The 18,990-nt window shown below is 45.1% G+C and overlaps 1 protein-coding gene across 1 annotated transcript; it reads right to left on the bottom strand.

Annotated features, from left to right (window-relative positions):
• Positions 1–815: 815 nt before the first annotated feature.
• On the bottom strand, positions 816–1,823 carry TAS2R38 (taste 2 receptor member 38). The gene has a single exon (XM_005910232.2). It carries the CDS (start codon positions 1,821–1,823, stop codon positions 816–818), a length of 1,008 nt encoding a protein of 335 aa, XP_005910294.2.
• Between the last annotated feature and the right edge of the window lie 17,167 nt (positions 1,824–18,990).

Below are 18,990 nucleotides of genomic sequence, written 5' to 3'. Positions count from 1 at the left end.
TGGCTCTTCCACATGACCTTGTCATGGGTGGGATCTCCCGTGGTGGCTCCCAGCATGTCCCCCTTTTTAATTTTTTAAGACAGCCAGATGTAATTCAGTTGCAAGCTTTTGAGTGTTCTGTTGAAGAGTTCTAACAATACAAGGAAGAATAATTATGAGAAGTAGAAGTAGAGTGGCCACAGCAGCATAGCTAAAAATAGTAGGCAGAATGTTTTCTTTTTTTTGAAATAAAGTTAGAAAGTGTATGGAAAAAGTCATTTGCTGGTGCCGGGAGCCACCATGGGAGATCTCACTCATGACAAGGTCATGTGGAAGAGCCATGACGAGCAAGGTGGATCATGGCTTGAGAGATTCTCTGGATCTGTTTAAGCATCTACCCCAAAACCAGAATCTGTCTGTCTTATTATTTTGTGCCTTTCCCCAACTTTTTTGACATTAACAGGGGGTTATCTCCAACCACCTTTTTCTGGAAAAGGTCAACTTAGGGCTTTGGTTAATAAGTCTCCTGGGCTAGTTCTTGCCTGGAGAACTCCATGGACAGGGGAGCCTGGCGGTCTACAGTCCATGGGATTGCAAACAGTTGGTCATGACTGAGCGACTGACACCACTTTCTGTCAAGAGAAACCTAGGCAATCAATGCCATTCTACTTGCCTATGCCATGTGTAGAGCTTTCATTGTTTTATTCTACTGTGGATGGGCCTATTGATGTAGAGAGACTTGGAGTTATATTTTATAGAAGAAATTGGAGTGGGTTTCTGAAGGCTGTATGAACAATCAAAGGCATAGCCACACAGGGCCCATTTCGTGCCTGCTCTCAACACAGATCTGGCGTCCTGGGATCTGCCTTGTGGTCCACCCTTACCTTGAAGCTGCTCTTTGCCCAAAGCAGAATGGTGTCCACAGCCCTCCTCAGCTTGGCATTCCCTGAGATCAGAATGACTGCGTGTCCTGAGGGACAGGCTGCCATTATCCCTATGCAGACCATCACCCCGACCTTGCTGTGCCACAGCGTCAGCAACGGTATCGAGCATAAGGCAGCACAGAGTGACAGCACATACAGGCAGAAGAAAGAGACAAGAGACCTGAGCACCCGTGTGTGAGCCTCCAGGCTGGGTTCCCCAGAGCCTCTGGTTTTGGCCCTCATCATCCTCATATGCCTCCCCAGGGAGAACACCAGCATCCCAGAGGAAACCAGGAAAAGCAAGAAAGAAGGGATGGATGCCAGGCTGCAGAAGAGGAAGGAATGAAAGAAACTGAGTTTTGCAATGTTCAAATTGAGTTCAGTACTGTTATTCATGAGTAGCCTAGTTACAGCTGATAAATGAGATCCACTAAAAAAGTCCCATAAGCAGAGAAGAGTGCAGACACAGGAGAGAACCATAGCACCCAGAAGCATCTGGGGGATCTTTCTGGAGATCCAGCTTGCTGCATGGAGCAGGAAGGCATGAGAGAAACGGACAATCTTGGAGCAGTAGAGGAGACTAAGGCACATGGTGAGCCAGAGTCCGGCTTGGTGGACGATCATCCAGAGTACGATGATGGTCTGGTAGCTGAAGCTCAGCGGGTCTTTCATCCGCTGGAAATGAGTAAGCTGGATGGCCTTCAGAAAGAGCAGCCAGTGTAGGACAAGCCGGGTGAGGCTGAGACTCAATAGGACAAGATCACAGTGGCTCAGTGGCTGCCTCCTCACCAGGTCCCGGAAATTGACCAAGAAAATGAAGGCGTTGAGTAGGATCCCTACTGCAAACTCCAGGACTGAAAAGAACAGAAATGCATTCCTGACTTCAGAGGGCACAGATACGATGTGAGTCAGAGTCACCATGATGCCTCTTCTGACTTGGCTAATCTAAGACTCATGTACTGCCCAGGAGAGAAAGTATATTTGTGTGCTAAGTCAGGACCTTCCTTTACAAGGCATCAGCTCTTGGTCCAGAGTTATCCCAAGGTGAGTGCATCAAAAGTTCAGACAGTAAACTTAGAGGGACAGTGCTTCTTTAGAATATCCCTTGGATACACACAGATGCTCATCGTGAGAGCAGAAGAATGATGGGTCTGTCTCTTGGTTGACGCAGAAGCTTTGAATAAACCCAGGTATTCTGTAACAACAGCCTTCCCAGAGGGCCAGGGCATGACATCAGGGATGCAAACAGGATAGGATCTTGACTTTCCAAGCCCAGTTTTGCATGCCCATCTGGGCGCCCATGAGTGGTGAAGAGAATAGAATTTGTTTATGGGTTTTCAGTAAACTGACAGCAGGCAAAGCATATAGTCTCTGTGAACTGAGGTTTGAAACAGTGCCTCTTTCCATTTGCATACCTTCCATCACCCCGAGGGTGACTCTGAATCACAGACTATGTTTTTAATATGGACAAGGGCAGGCATGGTTCCTCTGCCGTTTGACTAGTATGACTGCTGTTGGCAAAGACTTCATTCAGCCATCATCATTATGCCAGGTGCCACGCTTGGCAAGAGGACCGTTGACATGAACAAGGCAGCATCTTACTATGAAGGGAGGGGGAAGGGGGAGTATCTGGCCTGGATCATTGCAGAAGTCTTGCAACTGCTCTCTCTGCTTCCCACCCCTACTCCCACACCACACTTTCTACAAAGCAGCAGTCGTGATCCTGTTAGCATGTAACTAAGATCATGTCATTGCTCTGTTCAAACCTTTAGGGCCCCCATCCTCCTCATCATTTCAGCTGAGTTTTCACAGTGACCTAGCGGTCCTGGGTATATAATCAGGACCTCCTTCCCTTCTCAGATGTCCTCATCTGAAGGCTGCTCACTGTTGACAGTGTGGGCTCTGGAACCAAGCTCTTTCAGGTTAAGGCCCAGCTCTGCTTCATCCTCTCTGTGCGAACTTGGCAAATGACTGAACCCTCTTAATTCATCTTATATGAAATGGAGATGACAATCAAAATAACACCTATCTCAGAGGGGTTACCTGAATTGATGCATGGAACATGATTGAGATTGTGCTTAGTGGCAACCCACTCCAGTATTCTTGCCTGGAGAATCCCATGGGCAGAGGAGGTTGGTGGGCTACAGTCCATGGGGTCACAAAGAGTCAGACATGACTGAGTGACTAACACTTGGCCCATGAAGTCCAGTCAATCAGTGCTAGTTATAGAGCCATCATCAGATCAGATCAGATCAGTCGCTCAGTCGTGTCCGACTCTTTGCGACCCCATGAATCGCAGCACGCCAGGCGTCCAGAGCCATCATAGGATCCACCAATTCCTCTTCTGGGTATATATCCAAAGAAAATGAGAGAGGATATCAAAGATATATCCATACTCCCATGTTCATTGTGGCATTATTCACAAGAGCCAAGATATGGCAGCAACCCAAGTGTCCATTAATGGATGAATGGATGCAATGGAATCTTACTCAGGCATGAGAAAGGGAAATGCTTTCTTGACTTCCCAAACCCAGTTTTGCATGGGTCCCATGTGATGTGGGATGGACCTTGAGGACACTGTGCTAAGTGAAATAAGTCAGGCAGAGAAGGACAAATGGTGCATGGTATCACTTACACTGTATATGAGAAAAAGGAGTTAAACTAATAGATGTGGAGTAAAAAAGTGATTTCCAGTGTCTGGTAGGTGGGAGAAACAAGGAGAGGTTGGTAAAAAGGTACAAATTTAAAGCTAATGCAGGCGTGTGTGTGCACACTATATCACTTCAGTTGTGCTCGACCTTTGTGACCCCATGGACCATAGTCCACCACGTTCCTCCTGGGGTTCTTCAGGCAAGAATCCTGGAGTGGGTTGCTGTGCCCTCCTCCAGGGGATTTTTCAGACCCAGGGATCCAACCCATCCACGTCTCTTACATCTCCTGCATTGGCAGGCAGGTTCTTTACCACTAGTGCCACCTGGGAAGCCCCCAACTTAAAGCTAGAAGATGAATAAAGTCTGAGAATCTGATATGTAACATATCATATATAACGCTGAATTGTATAAATAAAATCTTCTCAGAGAGTAAAACTTATATGTTCTCATCAAATACAAATTTCACATGTAAGTGAAAACATACAGCATTTGTCTTTCTCTGACTTACTTTTGCTAAGTGAAATACCCTCCAGGTCCATCTATATTGTTTCATATGACAAAATATAATTCTTTTTTATGGCTGAGTAGTATTTGTATATATACCACATCTTCTTTATCCACTCATGTGTGATGTGCACTTAGGTTGCTTCTATATCTTGGCTATTGCAAGAAAGTATGTACATTTTTTAGGACAAAGTGAGCTTCCTGTTTGAAACATCACTGAGCTGAGATTCCACAGTCCCTACAAACTTTTCCTCCCTCACATAATTGATTATCTAGATGCAAAGCAAAGGGGTGACGGGGGAGACATGACATAGAAGTGAGTACCATGAGATCTGGGGCAAGTGAGCCAAAGGCAACAGGGACTGTGAGTAAATGGCGGTTTACATGAGCATACCCCTCTGGGAGAAAGCGCATTTTAATTTAGAGAGGAAAGCACAGCTAAGTGACTTGAGATAACCGGGTTAACTGAAAGAAGCAATGTAATGTTAGCGGAACAGATCACTGACAGGAAACAGATGGCTGGGGTGGTGGTGTTCTCAACCAGGGCCACGGTGATGAAGGAGGACATGGTCCACCAGAAAGTGCCCTGTGCTCTGGTAGGTGAGAGGAGGCCAGCGGATGCCTTGTAGCAGGAGGTGAGACCGGAGGGGCTGGGCTCCTGACCAAGACCGGTTCCCTTCTCCTTTGTGTAAATTATAATATAAAGTGATCCATGGATGGCTTCTCATCTGGCACCTGCCCCCATTCCTACCTGGGGAGTGGCGAGTTTCTTACCCTGTGGGTAGGCAGTTATGGAGCATTGTTTGAGACCAGTGGGGAAGACCAGGTAACTGGCTCTCAGGAAGCATGGTGCCTGAGGATGAGTCGATAATGGAACCACGTCACTGTCGTTTTTCCAAGTTCAAGCCAGCTTGGGATCCAGAATCTTCCTATCATTACTCAACAGCTGCCACTAGGTGGCACCAGACCACTGTGAGGTCTGGACTTCCTGGCCTCCTCGTGATAGCTCAGTTGGTAAAGAACCCATTTGCAACGCTGAAGAACCTGGTTCGATTCCTGGGTTGGGAAGATCCGCTGGAGAAAGCATAGACTACCCATTCCAGTATTCTTGGGCTTCCTTTGCGGCTCAGCTGGTAAAGAATCCGCCCGCAATGCGGGAGACCTGGGTTGGGAAGATCCCCTGGAGAACCGAAAGGCTCCTCACTCCACTATTCTGGCCTGGAGAATTCCATGGACTGTATAGTCCATGGGCTCACAAACAGTCGGACACAACTGAGTGACTTTCACTTCAGTTCCTTTCACTTTGTGCAAGCTCACCCCAGCCATTGATTTAATCTTGCAACCCTGTGACCTCATATGTTACAGAATTGAAATCTTAAGACTTCATCATGTATCACTCTGTGGTAGGCTGAATTGTGAAGAGTGTGGTGACACTTCCATTTTACTGATGACAAGGTAGAGTTTCAGAAAGGTTCGTTAAGTAGCTGGGCCAAGGTAACTAAATTACTAAGTGGGGAGTTAGGATGCTGATGCTTTAGATGGGATTTAGCCAAGAGTCCTGGGAATTCCTCCGTCCAGCTCTGACAATCACTTCTATCAAATGAAAGGAGCAACTGCGAAATTGGGTGTAAGGTGCATTACTTTATTAAAAGCTAGACCTGCGTCTAAGAGCTCCCAAGAAAGAGCTCTGATACTAGTTGGTTTGGAGCATGCAATAGACCAAGGCAGAGTCCATGCATCTAACTTGCCATTCTGTTCAATAGCACTTATTGTTCAGTCGCTAAGTCCTGTCCGACTCTTTGTGACTCTATGGACTGCAGCACACCAGGCTACCCTGTCCTTCACTATCTCGCAGGGTTTGCTCAAATTCATGTCCGCTGAGTCAATGTGGCAGTTGTTGCTAACTGCCTGCACACTATTAGTTCTTTCCTTTTCAATGCCGACGTATTATCAGGCGTGTCAATATTAACTAAATATAAACTGCATTTGCCATCTTTCTTTCAGGTTAGAGTGTCCAGTGAAACACAGGAAGAAGACATTGGGTGGGAAAATCCCTTCGAAAGCCCTCGTTTCCTTTTCTTCTGTCTGGGCCTGAACTTGGATGTTGTGGTTGGAGCACCAGCCAGGAGGGAAAAGCCAAGAGAATCTCAACCCTGCAGTTTTACAAGTTCTTGAAACCCACCAGCGACTACTGTGCTCCAGAGGGAGCAGAGAAAGTGAGAAAGGTCATCGCTTTCTGTCTTTAAGGCACAGTGCTTGGGCCTCTGTGACTGGAAGCCGAACGCCGTGACTCACCGATGACTTGCCTGTGAGAATGGCTCTGAGTCCGTTTGCCTGTCTGAGCACGTGAAGCCAGGAAGTGGACTGAGGGAAGGGCAGCTTGTCCAGCTAGCCCCGTGTCTAGGTTCACTTATGAAGAGGCAGAAAACTGGAAGCAGGAGAGGAAATGAAACGGAGCCTCTGCTCCCTGCGTTTAAAGCAGCGGTTCCTAATATTTTTGGCAGCAGGGACTGGTTTCGTGGAAGACGGTTTTTCCACCGATGGGGTGGGGCGGGGGGACGGTTTCCGGATGATTCAAGTGCATTACGTTCACTGTGCTTCTTTGAGACTCTAATGCTGTCATTGATCTGACAGGAGGCAGACCTCAGGCGGTAATGAGAAGGATGGGGAGCAGCTGGACATAAAGATGAAGCTTTGCCCGTCCCCCTGCCGCTGACCTCCTGCTAGGCAGCCCAGTTCCTAGCGGGGCCACTGATCCATGGCCTGGAGGTTAGGGACCCCTGATTCAAAGCGTGTTCTGTCCACTTTGAACTGACAGAGGGAGGAGGGCAGAGAGGTAGCCGGGGAGACGAATTTAAAGATGGTCTCACTCAGCTCTTATTTCTGTTGCTCCATCTTTCAACTTTGCTCCTGCTGCTGACTAATCCTGCTACAGATTCTCTGTGTGTTCCATTCAGAATAAGAACCTGAGTGGTCTGGTGCTCACACAGCAGGCAGAGTCTGGAGATGCCAGTCAGCTGGAGGCCTGGCTCTCTTGGGTTCATGCCCATCCCAGGTTCAAGCAGCACAGGGGCCAGCACGGAACCTTGTGATTAGAATCATACTTAGGTCACTTTCCCCAGCAGGGACCTCAGGGTAGGGTTCCTCTAGAAGGTGCTCGGACCCCTCCTTGAGCTTTGTCTTGTCCACTAATATGAATGATGCAAGAGGAGGTTTTAAGTAAATGCTGATAGAACTGTGAGACCTTGGCCGACCATCCGTCCTGTTCTGTTTCACTCTAGTGGAAATAGGAAGAGACCATGGAGCAGCAGTGTTCAAGCAGACACTGTGAGGGTTCACTGTCCAGCAGAGACGGAGGGTGGTGGTGTGACCTGGTGATTTCCAGAGAGGGGAACAGAGAGGGAGTTTGTGGGAGAGAGGAGGAGCCGGGCAAGAGGGTACCAGGGACAGCCAGAGCCTGAGCATGGCTGAGAGACATTGTCGGTGCCTTGAAGACATTCCCTCTGGCATTCTTTTCACGGTTTCTCCTGGGGTGGGGACCTGGGGGAAGCAGATTTACCAGGTGCTCATCACAGAGGAAAATTTCTGTAAGCTTAGTGTTCAGGGTTGAAAAAAATTCATGCATGCCATTACTTTATACGGCCATATTTTTCATAATTCCCAAATATTGATTCAAATTGCTGATTCTTCTCCAAGGGCCTTTTTAAAAAATTTATTTATTTTATTTTTGGCTGTGCTGGGTCTTCGTTGCTGGGTGCAGGCTTTCTCTAGTTGCGACGAGGGGGGCTACTCCCCAGTTGTGGGCTGTAGACGTCTCACTGTGGTGGCTTCTGTTATTGCAGGGCACGGGTTCTAGAGTTCAATAGTTGCAGCACATGGGCTCGGAGTTGCAGCTTGGGGCTCGTAGAGCAGGCTCAGTAGTTGGGCGCATGGGCTTTGTAGCCCTGAGGCACGTGGACTCTTCCCCAACCAGGAATTAAGTCCATGTCCCGTGCATTGGCAGATGTATTCTTAGCCACTGGACCAGCAGGGAAATTCTCCAAGGACCTCTGACTAAAGTCAGTTTTCCAAGGTGTGTGCCTCTCCGTGGATCACCACATAGCCCCAGGTTACATGTATCCTGAACTAAAAAAGATACTTCTATGGGGAGGCCATATAATTCAGAGGCAACTTGTGAGGATTTGAAGGGCACACAATTTGTTGTTGAAGCCAACAAAGTATGGACAATATTCTACTGTTAGATTGAACTGGAGTGGTTAGAGATTTTTGGTGAAGGTTTTTACACTGGACAAACGGAGACGAGTCTGTACGAGCAGGGCCAGCAGAAATTGTTGGATTGCTGGGTATAGAAACTCATAGAGCATGGCTTCAGGAAAGGCTGATGATGGTGGTGGTGGTGGTGATGATGGTGATGGTAGTGGTGGTGATGATGGTAATTGTGATGGTGGTGATGATGGTGGTGGTGGTGATGGTGCTGGTGGTGATGGCAATGGTTATGATGATGGTGGTGATGGTGGGTGTAGGATGATGGCGGTGGTGGTGATGGTGGTGGTGGTGATGGTGGTGATGGTGGGGGTGTGTGATGGTGGTGGTGGTGATGGTGCTGGTGGTGATGGCGATGGTTGTGATGATGGTGGTGATGGTGGGGGTAGGATGATGGTGGTGGTGGTGATGGAGGTGATGGGTTAGTAGTAGAAGCAGTAGTGGTAGTAATATAGAAGCAGTATTTTGGTGAAGAAGCAGGAGGATCACATGAAATTCTGTTGTGCACTGTTCTTCACAGAATAGGGAAAATACTGGCAGCTTGTCTCTACTTCGTCTTCTTTGGGGTTGAATAATCTCTTCTGCTACTTTCTATGTGTCTATTCTAGTCTCTTTTGGGAAAACAGGTATTTTCAATAAAGCTTTAATTTCTGCCTCTCAGTAACATGTGAATATGATTCAGACTCTAGGTGTCAAATCCTAATTTCTGGGAGAGAGCACCCCATTGGAACAGGTTGGATCATCTGTCCAGTGCTGGTCCAGTCAGCTGGGACCAGTGAGCAGGGCTGTGGTAGGGTCCCTTACAGGAGCTTGTTGGTGTACCTTACATTTTGGGGAGGAGGGACATGGAGGAAATGGTAGAAATCTCTAGGACAAGATTTGAACTGAAGAGACATAGCTGCCTATGAGGGGAGGATGGTAGAATTTGATAACAGAAGGGAGCTGAGGTTTCCTCTTCGGGACACGTGGTGGAGAGTGAACTTTGAATTTGTTGAGTGAATGAACAAATATTTAATCTGAAAAAAGCAATTTCTGGATTTACTGCCTTCATACTCTGTGAACATTGGATTACTAGATTAAAAGTAAGTTAGCACAGGTTCAACTTGGGCCACTCTTTAAATGACCTTTAGCAAGTCATTTTCCTTAATTTGTTTCCTCATTATACATGGGATTTAAAAATAATCCTGCCTTATCTCTTTGTGGTGATCAGAGAGATAATACAGATTAAAGTGCTCTGAAAACTGCAAGATGTTATACAAATATAAAGTTTTATCATGAACATGTGAATACTAAGTAGTATCCCTAATCACTCTCTCCTTGGACTCACGCTGGTATTTGCACATGTTCCTGTCCATGGGGGTGAGAGGTAGAAAAGGATGAAAGGCCGTGTAAAACTGCTGAATAATAGGTATTTCACAAGAGGAGGAAATGCTGTAATGCCCCGTTTGCTTTATTCTCACCTTCCTTTGAACATTTCTGGGCGGGCAAATTACTTTCACTCTAAGCAACTTCTTCATTGCCAAATAGCCTCTGATGTGAAGAGCTTATTTTGGTGGCAAAAGAAGGACAACCAACTTGGTTGCAATAAAAAGAGGCAGGCAAGAATACTGGAGTGGGTAGCCATTCCCTTCTGCAGGGGATCTTCCCAATTGAGGGATCAAACCTGTGTCTCCTGCATTGCAGGTGGATTTTTTTTTTTACTATCTGAGCCACCAGGGAAGCCCTAAAAAGAGGTATGATTTATAAAATTTTGTAGGCTATGGAGACTGTGAGAGATGCTTTGTGACATGAAGGTGTGGAGATGGCATGCGCTTGTGTAAGGGGGTGAGGGGAGATGGGGGAAGAAGGAGTGTTAAGGAACCATGGCGATCACAGTCAGGAGCTCAACTGGTGTCTCTCCCTTAGCCTGTGGTTCAGTGTGGGAGGCGCTGATGCTCTGCACTTGTCTGTCGGTGGTCCAGGGAGGGAAGAGACCACTTCCTCCAGCCCACACTAGTGAGGCTGTTTCTGGGGGTGGATGAACTGAAGGAAGTGTTGTTAACAGAATTTAAGCTAATGGTTCCACTTGCTGGGTTTTCTTTGACTTTAAGAAAACACAGTTGGGGAGGGACTGGGGAAACTGCGACCCTGGATATTAGGTTACCTACTATCTCAGCTTAGGCTCAAAGTCATATATGTCAAGCCTATTATTACCTCCAATTCACAGAGAGGGCAATTGACCTTCCGAACATTGGAATGATTGCCCAAGGTCTGTGGCACATAGAAGAGAATCCAATATTCAAACCGTGGCTTGTTTGATTCCAAACCGCGTGCTCTTTCTAGAAGACTTAACATGGAAACAGTGTCCAAGAGATGGTTTAACTTGATTTCAATGTTACATCCATCTGTTTCAAGTTAACTGGCTTATTTATGGATACTTTCAGGATCATCTAACCCACCCACAGTCCACTGCAGGTAAAACCCAGACAGATGAGTATCTTAGTTTTTATCAGGATTTTATTCTGAGAAGGGAGACTCCACTGTCATGTTCAATGCTTGGAGAATGGAAAACACACTGGGCGGTCATCTGTCCCTTCTCTGCTCAGAGGTCAGTCCAGGCTCCTTGCTTGGGTTGGGCTTTGATGGACATTCTCAGAGACCTCAACCAGTAGGGACTTGATGGGAGGCTAGATGTTCTCTGAGCATTTGGGGGTATGCTCACCTATAAAACAGAGCACCAGTGTTGAATGTACTGTGACTTTAGCTGTTCAGAAATGGGGAACCAAAAATGTTAAATTGAGCATTTAGAGAAAATTTCAGACCAAGTAAGTGGATTTTAAGCTTAGCTTTGCAAGAGGAGAGGGGTTTTTGCAGAAGACAGAGGACAAGAGGTTGTAGATCCAGCCCTGGAGGAGGGCTGCCCTCAGGCAATGGTGCAGAAGCAGCCATGAGCCAAGTTTAATGGTGCTTAGTGAAAAATTACTGGATTAGTGGAGTCAAAATGACAAGGAGGGCCTTAAAGAGAGAAAGAAGAGTTTGAAATTCATCCTGAAGAATAGACCATGCCTATTTTGTTTGGACTATGAAGTTTGGAGACGGTTGCATGGTCTTGCTCAAGATCGACTGTGATCCACCAGCTCTTTGGTCTTCAGGGAATGCCCATGGAGGATCTCATGGTAGCAGAGTTCCATACTTTTGGGCCACTCCAATGGACATGCAGCTTACACAGGTCCCAGTGTTCTCTGTGACTATGACTTTTTTTTTTTGGAGGTGTGGGAAGAAGCAATATTCTCAGTAAAGACTCACAGTGACAGATAATCCTGCACGTTGAATCCTAGGCAGAGAAATCCTAGGCTCAGAAATCTATTTCATGTTAATGACAGCCTGGGCAGTGTGTTGTCTGCGGTGGGTCCCTGTTGCTGGTGGGAGTCTTCTTGCTAACAGAATCTCCGTGATGTGGTGGCTGTAGCATACTTTTACAATATTGTCCCTGACTTTACCACAACTGTCTTCCCCTGTCTTTTTGCTAAAGTTTCTAAAGCAGGTCTCATTCTTCTAACCTCGGTGCCTTGTTGATTCCTTAGCCCCCAGTCTCCTTCAGTCTCTCTTTTCTTTCCCACTCCCATCTATCTTGGCCTTTGGTTTCTTTCCTGTCCCTCCTGGTTGGGGTTGTTCTTTTCCCAGTGGCATTTTTCAGTGCTCTCTTGTCTTTTGCAGCAGAGCCATTTAACTTCTTACCTGCTCCTGGCTGTGAGGTTATGGAGACATCACTCACATTCGTATTCCAGTGCAGGCTTGATAAGACTGCCTGCGTCTGCACTCTGGTTTGACTTCCTGTTAGTTACACAAGTTGTGGGCAGTTGCTCTTTGTGCCTCAGGTTTCTCCACTTGAAAACTGGGGTAATAGGGCCTTCCCAGGTGGTTCAGTGGTTAAGAGTTTGCACTTCCACTGCAGGGGGCATGGGTTTGATTCCTGGTTGGGGAACGAGGATCCTGTATACTGTGTGACTTGGCAAAAAAAAAAAAAAAGAGATAAAATAAAACTAGGGTGATAACAGTCCCTGCCTCATAGTGTAGTTATGAGGAGAAATTGAAATCTTGTCTGTGAATCCTTTAATGTAATGTATGGGTCATAATACGTGTTGCAAAAATGTTGCTGTCATTGCTATTCTGACAGACCCTCAGTTATAACACACATATAATAACTACATATGATTACAGCCATGAAATTAAAAGATGCTTGCTCCTTGGAAGGAAAGCTATGACAAACCTAGACAGTGTATTAAAAAGCAGAGACATCACTTTGTGGACAAAGGTCCATGTAGTCAAACCATAATTTTTCCAGTAGTCATGTACAGATGTGAGACTTGGACTATAAAGAAGGCTAAGCACTGAAGAATTGATGCTTTTGAATTGAGGTGCTAGAGAAGACTCTTGAGAGTCCCTTAGACAGCAAAGAGATCAAACCAGTCAATCCTAAAAGGAATCAACACTGACTATTCATTGGAAGGACTGATGCTGAAGCTGAAGCTCCAATACTTTGGCCACCTGATGCCTAAAGCTGACTCATTGGAAAAGACCCTGATGCTGGGAAAGATGAAGGGTAGGAGAAGGGGGCAACAGAGTATGAGATGGTTGGATAGAATCACCAACTCAATGAACATGAGTTTGCACAAACTGTGGGAGACAGTGAAGGACAGGGAAGCCTGTTGTGCTATAGTCCATGGGGTCACATAGAGTTGGACATGGCTTAGAAACTGAGCAACAACTTCAATCAAAATCCTGATTTAGGAGAGAAGGAGATATTGGCCTATTTGAAAGCACATGTGGTTGGGAGTCCAGGGTCTGGGCTCTGGTCACAGCTGTGACAGATGCATAGTAATCATAATAATTGTACCTGACACCATTTATTGTGTAACACCAAGTCTTTTACTTGTGCTATAGAGTTTAATCTTCATAATTTGATGGGGTGTGGGTGCGTGCATGCTCAGTGTGTCTGACTCTGTGTGACCCCATGGACTGTAGCCCACCAGGCTCCTCTCTCCATGGACTTTTCCAGGCAAGAATGACCAGACTGGATTGCCATTTCCTCCTCCAGGGGATCTTCTCCACCTCAGGGCCGAACCCTCGTCTCTTACGTCTCCTCCACTGACAGGCGGGTTCTTTACCTCTAGTGCCACTTTGATCTTCATTTAGGTTAAGGAAACTGAGATTTACGTGGCTGTACTTCCCCAGCCAGTAAACAGACCTGGGTTTTGAACTCAGATCAGTCTCCTCACTTGTAAAATGATGTGATGATCTCTAACGTTCTTTAGGGTTAATACTAAATAGACCATGTGGACTCTGATGCAGAGTTGACGAGCATCCATCTGGCAGTTCAGACCCTCGCTGCTCTTGGACCCTTGTGAATACTGATGAGATAACGTCAATAAAAGACTGCAGTATCCAGCAGGCCTCCATGCACCTTAGTTTTCCTTTCCTTCCTCTTCTAGTTCTGAGTTCTTTGTGGTACCAAACAAACACAGTAGATGGGGGATTTCCAGTACCTGGTCTGCAGGTTTTCCTGGTTCCCATCATTTCCACTGGTTGATGAAATGAGAAAAATGACAAGAGAGTAAACTTTTCAAAATGATAAATTCATTCTATTTTTAATAGTCTGTGTCCACAATGAAATAATGATAATAGATGTTGACTTTTGTCTAGTTTTTCTAGGTGATACACAGTTTATAAATTTAGGTCCCTTAGCCTGAATTTTCCCTGAATTTTCTCTTATCCAGAAAAGCAAATGACCAGGCATTAACCATAGTTGAGCTGAGTTTTTAAAATGATCTGTCATTAAAAAAAAAAGGTTAAAAAATTTTTCCATTAGGTCACAGATTGAGACTTTCATAAATTTGAAATAAAAATAAGTGGCCAGGAGAATTAAATTAAAAACCACATATATATACAAACACAAGCTCCATTTTTTATTATTAGGTTTAGGAGACAGAAATTTCTCTGACAAGTGGTAATAAAAGTTTGTAAATACCTATCCTCAGTTTTAATACTTATTTCCTTGGGACTGGCAATAATCGGTTCATGGATCATTGGCATCACTGGGGCTTCCCTAGTGGCTCAGATGGTAAAGAATCCAACTGAAATACAGGAGATCCGAGTTTGATCCCTGGGTCAAGAAGATCCCCTTTGGCTACCCACTCCAGGATTCTTGCCTGGAAACTTATATGGACAAAGGAGCCTAGCAGGCTACACTTCATGGGGTCGAAAAGAGTTGGACGTGACTGAGGGACTGATAGTTTCACTTCACTTTATTGGAGTAGAGATGATTTACACGGTTAGTTTCTGCTGTACAACAAAGTGAATCAGTTACACATACATCCACTCTTTTTTAGATTCTATTCCCATATAAGTCATTATAAACTATTGAGTAGAGTTCGCTCTGCTATACAGTAGGTCCTTATTAGTCACCAGTTTCACATAGGGTAGTGTGTATATGTCAACCCCAATCTGCCTATTTATGAGCCTGGTAACAGAGCAAGACTGACTCAAAATGTAGATGAAAAAATGCTGTATCTTATCTGTCCTACTTTGAGGGAGGGTCTGCCTAGCAATAGAGTTCTTAACCTGGGGTTCATGCATTTAGTTCAGAAAGTAGGTGAATTGGAAGGGGAAAATATTTATGCTTTTTTCTTTGCTGCAATACTGACATTTAATCTGTCAAAGTGTAAAGTCAGGCCATGAATCACTGTCGTGTGAGCAGTATCCAAGACTTTGGTTCCAAGAGAGGTCATGGTTACTTTTATATCATATATCTAAGATAATCTCAAAATACTGTCTATACTGTTTTGAAATTGTAGTAACTGCTAGGTTTGTTAGTTAATATATCCTTAAAGAAGCACTTTGACTGTGTGGATCACAACAAACTGTGGAAAATTCTTAAAGACATGGGAATACCAGACCACCCGATCTGTCTCCTGAGAAATCTGTATGCAGGTCAAGAAGCAACAGTTAGAACTGGACATGAAACAACAGACTGGATCCAAATGGGGAAGGAGTACATCAAAGCTGTATATTGTCACCCTGCTTATTTAACTTATATGCAGAGTGCATCATGCGAAATGCCAGGCTGGATGAAACACAAGCTAGAATCAAGATTGCTGGGAGAAATATCAATAACCTCAGATATGCAGATGACAATACCCTTATGGCAGAAAGCAAAGAAGAACTAAAGAGCCTCTTGAGAGTGAAAGAGGAGAGTGAAAAATTTGGCTTAAAGCTCAACATTCAGAAAACTAAGATCATGCCATCCGATCCCATGGCAAATAGATGGGGAAACAATGGAAACAGTGAGAGACTTTATTTTTTTAGGCTCCAAAATCACTGCAGATGGTGACTGCAGCCATGAAATTAAAAGACGCTTGCTTCTTGGAAGAAAAGCTATGACCAACCTAGACAGCATTAAAAAGCAGAAACATTATTTTACCAACAAAGGTCCATCTAGTCAAAGCTATGGTTTTTCCAGTAGTCATGTATGGATGTGACAGTTGGACTATAAAGAAAGCTGAGTGCTGAAGAATTGATGCTCTTGAACTGTGGTGTTGGAGAAGACTCTTGAGAGTCCCTTGGACTGCAAGGAGATCCAACCAGACCATCCTACAGGAAATCAGTCCTGAATATTCATTGGAAGGACTGATGCTGAAGCTGAAACTCTAATACTTTGGCCACCTGATGCGAAGAACTGACTCATTGGAAAAGACCCTGAAGCTGGGAAAGATTGAAGGCAGGAGGAGAAGGGAACGACAGAGGATGAGATGGTTGGGTGGCATCACTGATTCGATGGATATGAATTTGAGTAGGCTCTGGGAGTTGGTGATGGACAGGGAAGCCTGGTGTGCTGCAGTCCATGAGGTGGGAAAGAGTTGGACATGACTGAGTGAGTGAACTAAAAAAGAACATACATTATTATACTGCAATTTAAGAAGAATTTTAGTAAGTGTGACTTCCCTGGTGGCTCACAAGGTAAAGCGTCTGCCTACAATGCAGGAGACCTGGGTTCGATCCCTGGGCTGGGAAGATCCCCTGAAGAAGGAAATGGCAACCCACTCCAGTATTCTTGCCTGGAAAATCCCATGGACGGAGGAGCCTTGTTGGCTACTGTTCATGGGGTCGCAAAGAGTTGGACACGACTGAGCGACTTCACTATCTTATCTATCTATTAGTAACTGTAACTCAATGAAATTAGTTTCTTTGGTATCCTTATTTTGTACTTCTGTATTTTGTCTCATGCATAAAAAAATGTAATCCTAAGAGAAGTCCAGAGGAAGCATAAGATGGCCAAAGGGTCTCTTTAGCCCACGCACACACGTACACACACACACATACAGCTTTAAAAAGAGGCAGGAGAAGAAGAGAACTATTTTGTAAACATTTTCAGAATCATTTCCTTCAAACACTGATCAGTGAATGAGATTGGGGTCGCTGGGAGAGAGGGAGCTCTTCTGGGCTACCTGGATCATTTTGTTGTTGTTGTTCTCTGTCATCTACACTTTGAGTCGGTCTTGCTCTGCTAGCAGGCTCATGGAGCGTCACTGCTGCAGAGACATTCTGTGTTCCTGGGTTCAGGGTGGTCGCTTCTTGCCCCAAGGTCTTAAAGGATGTTCACCTCAGAGGTAGACCTTGATTACTAATTAACCAGCAAATCAGCCTGAGAAAAAGCTGGGCAATGATTTGCATTTGAACTCCATTAACATCAGCACCGTAACTGGTTACCAGGGCTGTGGCTGCTTTCTCTGGACTGTGCTCTGCACGGATTACCAGCCCATCCTTCAGAGAGAGGACACAGCCTCGGGGTTATGAGGTATGTTCCTAAACTGTGTGCTCACTGATGGCTACAGATGCGTGTGTACAAGTGTGTGTGGACTTGTGCTCATCTCCTTCAATCAGATGCCCTTGTTAACTGGTTAAACACAAAGATAAGCATCAATAACAAACCACAAAATTATACAAACACATATTAAACAAAACACAACTCTTTTTGTCCTTGAGACGTGTGTGTGTGTGTGTGGCGATGACTGATTTAATTTTTGAGGTGAATTCTGATTCTTGAGACGAGGTGGGGGAAGTGAGGGGAAGGAGTTAGAATTTGGGAGTTAGATGAGGGCAATTTGGGATGTTCCTTCTAAAATGACATGGAGCTGTGATTGAGAAGTGGTGTTTCAAGAATCCATCACAGTCAGCAACTTGAGAAATTTGTTTCTATCCCTGTGAGTTTGGTGCCTTTGCTGATCAAATAAAGAATTGTTATGGGTAAGAGTCTAAAGGGGTGTGTGTGTGTGTGTGTGTGTATGTGTGAAGTATTGGGGTGTGTACCTGCTTTGGTATGTCAGGAGATTTCCTGTGGGGTCTGGAAGAAGGAAATGAAGGGAAAGCCTCGATGTCTGGACTGACTGTCGCGTGTCAAAATGAAACGAGTGCCTAGGGGAGTGGAAAGGTGATGGATCGTTGCTGGACCCTCTCTGACAAAATGAAGTAATAGAGAGTCCTGTCTTCACTGGTTGTTGAGTGTCTAGCTGAACACAGTGGGCATTCCTTTTCTGATGAGCCATGGAGGTGAGAAGGAAGAGTTGCGATTGGGGAAACAGAAGGGAAACCACGATCAATCCCGTGGGTCTCACTAGAAATGGCTTCCATGGGTTTTCAGTAGAGAGTCTGAATGGTGGCTTTCCTGTGTGGAAGGAGTATTCGAACCTCTAAACTGCCTACTACTCTTTATCACAGTGTGGAACAGTGTGTGTGCATGGTAGGCAGGCAGGAAGAAGAGAGAGGGGTCTTTGTTTTGCTGTGCTGGGAAGGACCAAATGGTGGGGGGACCCTTCTGTTCTGTACCCCCAACTAAGCTAGCACGTCACTGTTTCACTCATTCTTCCACAGATGCCAAAGATTTTTAGCATCAGGCAACCCTTACCAATGAATTTTGATGGGCTAATACCAATACTTTATATGTAAACTGTTCCCTGAGCATGGAATACTAAGGGCTAGATGGCCCTAGAAGAAGAGATTTTCCATCTGAAAATTTCCAAAACTGCCAAATGTGATGGACAAAATAAGCCTTTGCACACCCTGCTGCTGGGGTGAGAATAGGGTCATAGCTGTCTTCCAGAGATGATGCATTTGGGGTTCGGATGAGGAAAAAATGAGGCCCAGAGGGGTTCAGCAGTTTTTCCAAGGTCACACAGCTAAGTTAGGTCAAGCTTTTAGATCTTTGCACTTTGGATGTAACAAGACTTGGGAGAAAAAGACCGTTAGCTCCCTTTTTCCTTCCCATTCTTTAAATATCCAGATGACAATGTATCAGGCCAATAAATTTTACCCAGGAATTTTGAGGAATAGCCATGACTTGCTGGGGTCCTCTTTGCAAGTTATTCTCAGTCTCTGTAAAATGAACCCTTTCTTTCCCACAAGAGCTCTTGCCTCGTGTTATCAAAGAATTTTTAAAAGACTTAAATTGCCATATGCCAATCAGCTATCGGCTATACATAAAAAAATGAAAATGGATTATCTAGTTTATCTGAATTATCTAGAATTCAAGTAGCCATCTCAAGTTTGGGCCCCACCTGACTATCTATCTACTTTGCCTAAATGATTAGAGCAGTACCAGGAAAATGAGCTTTGGCAATTATTCATATAAGCGTTTT

This window comes from Bos mutus, chromosome 4 (genome assembly GCF_027580195.1).
Source record: "Bos mutus isolate GX-2022 chromosome 4, NWIPB_WYAK_1.1, whole genome shotgun sequence".
Taxonomy (NCBI): Eukaryota; Metazoa; Chordata; class Mammalia; order Artiodactyla; family Bovidae; genus Bos; species Bos mutus.
This window is presented reverse-complemented; position numbering and strand designations above follow the sequence as displayed.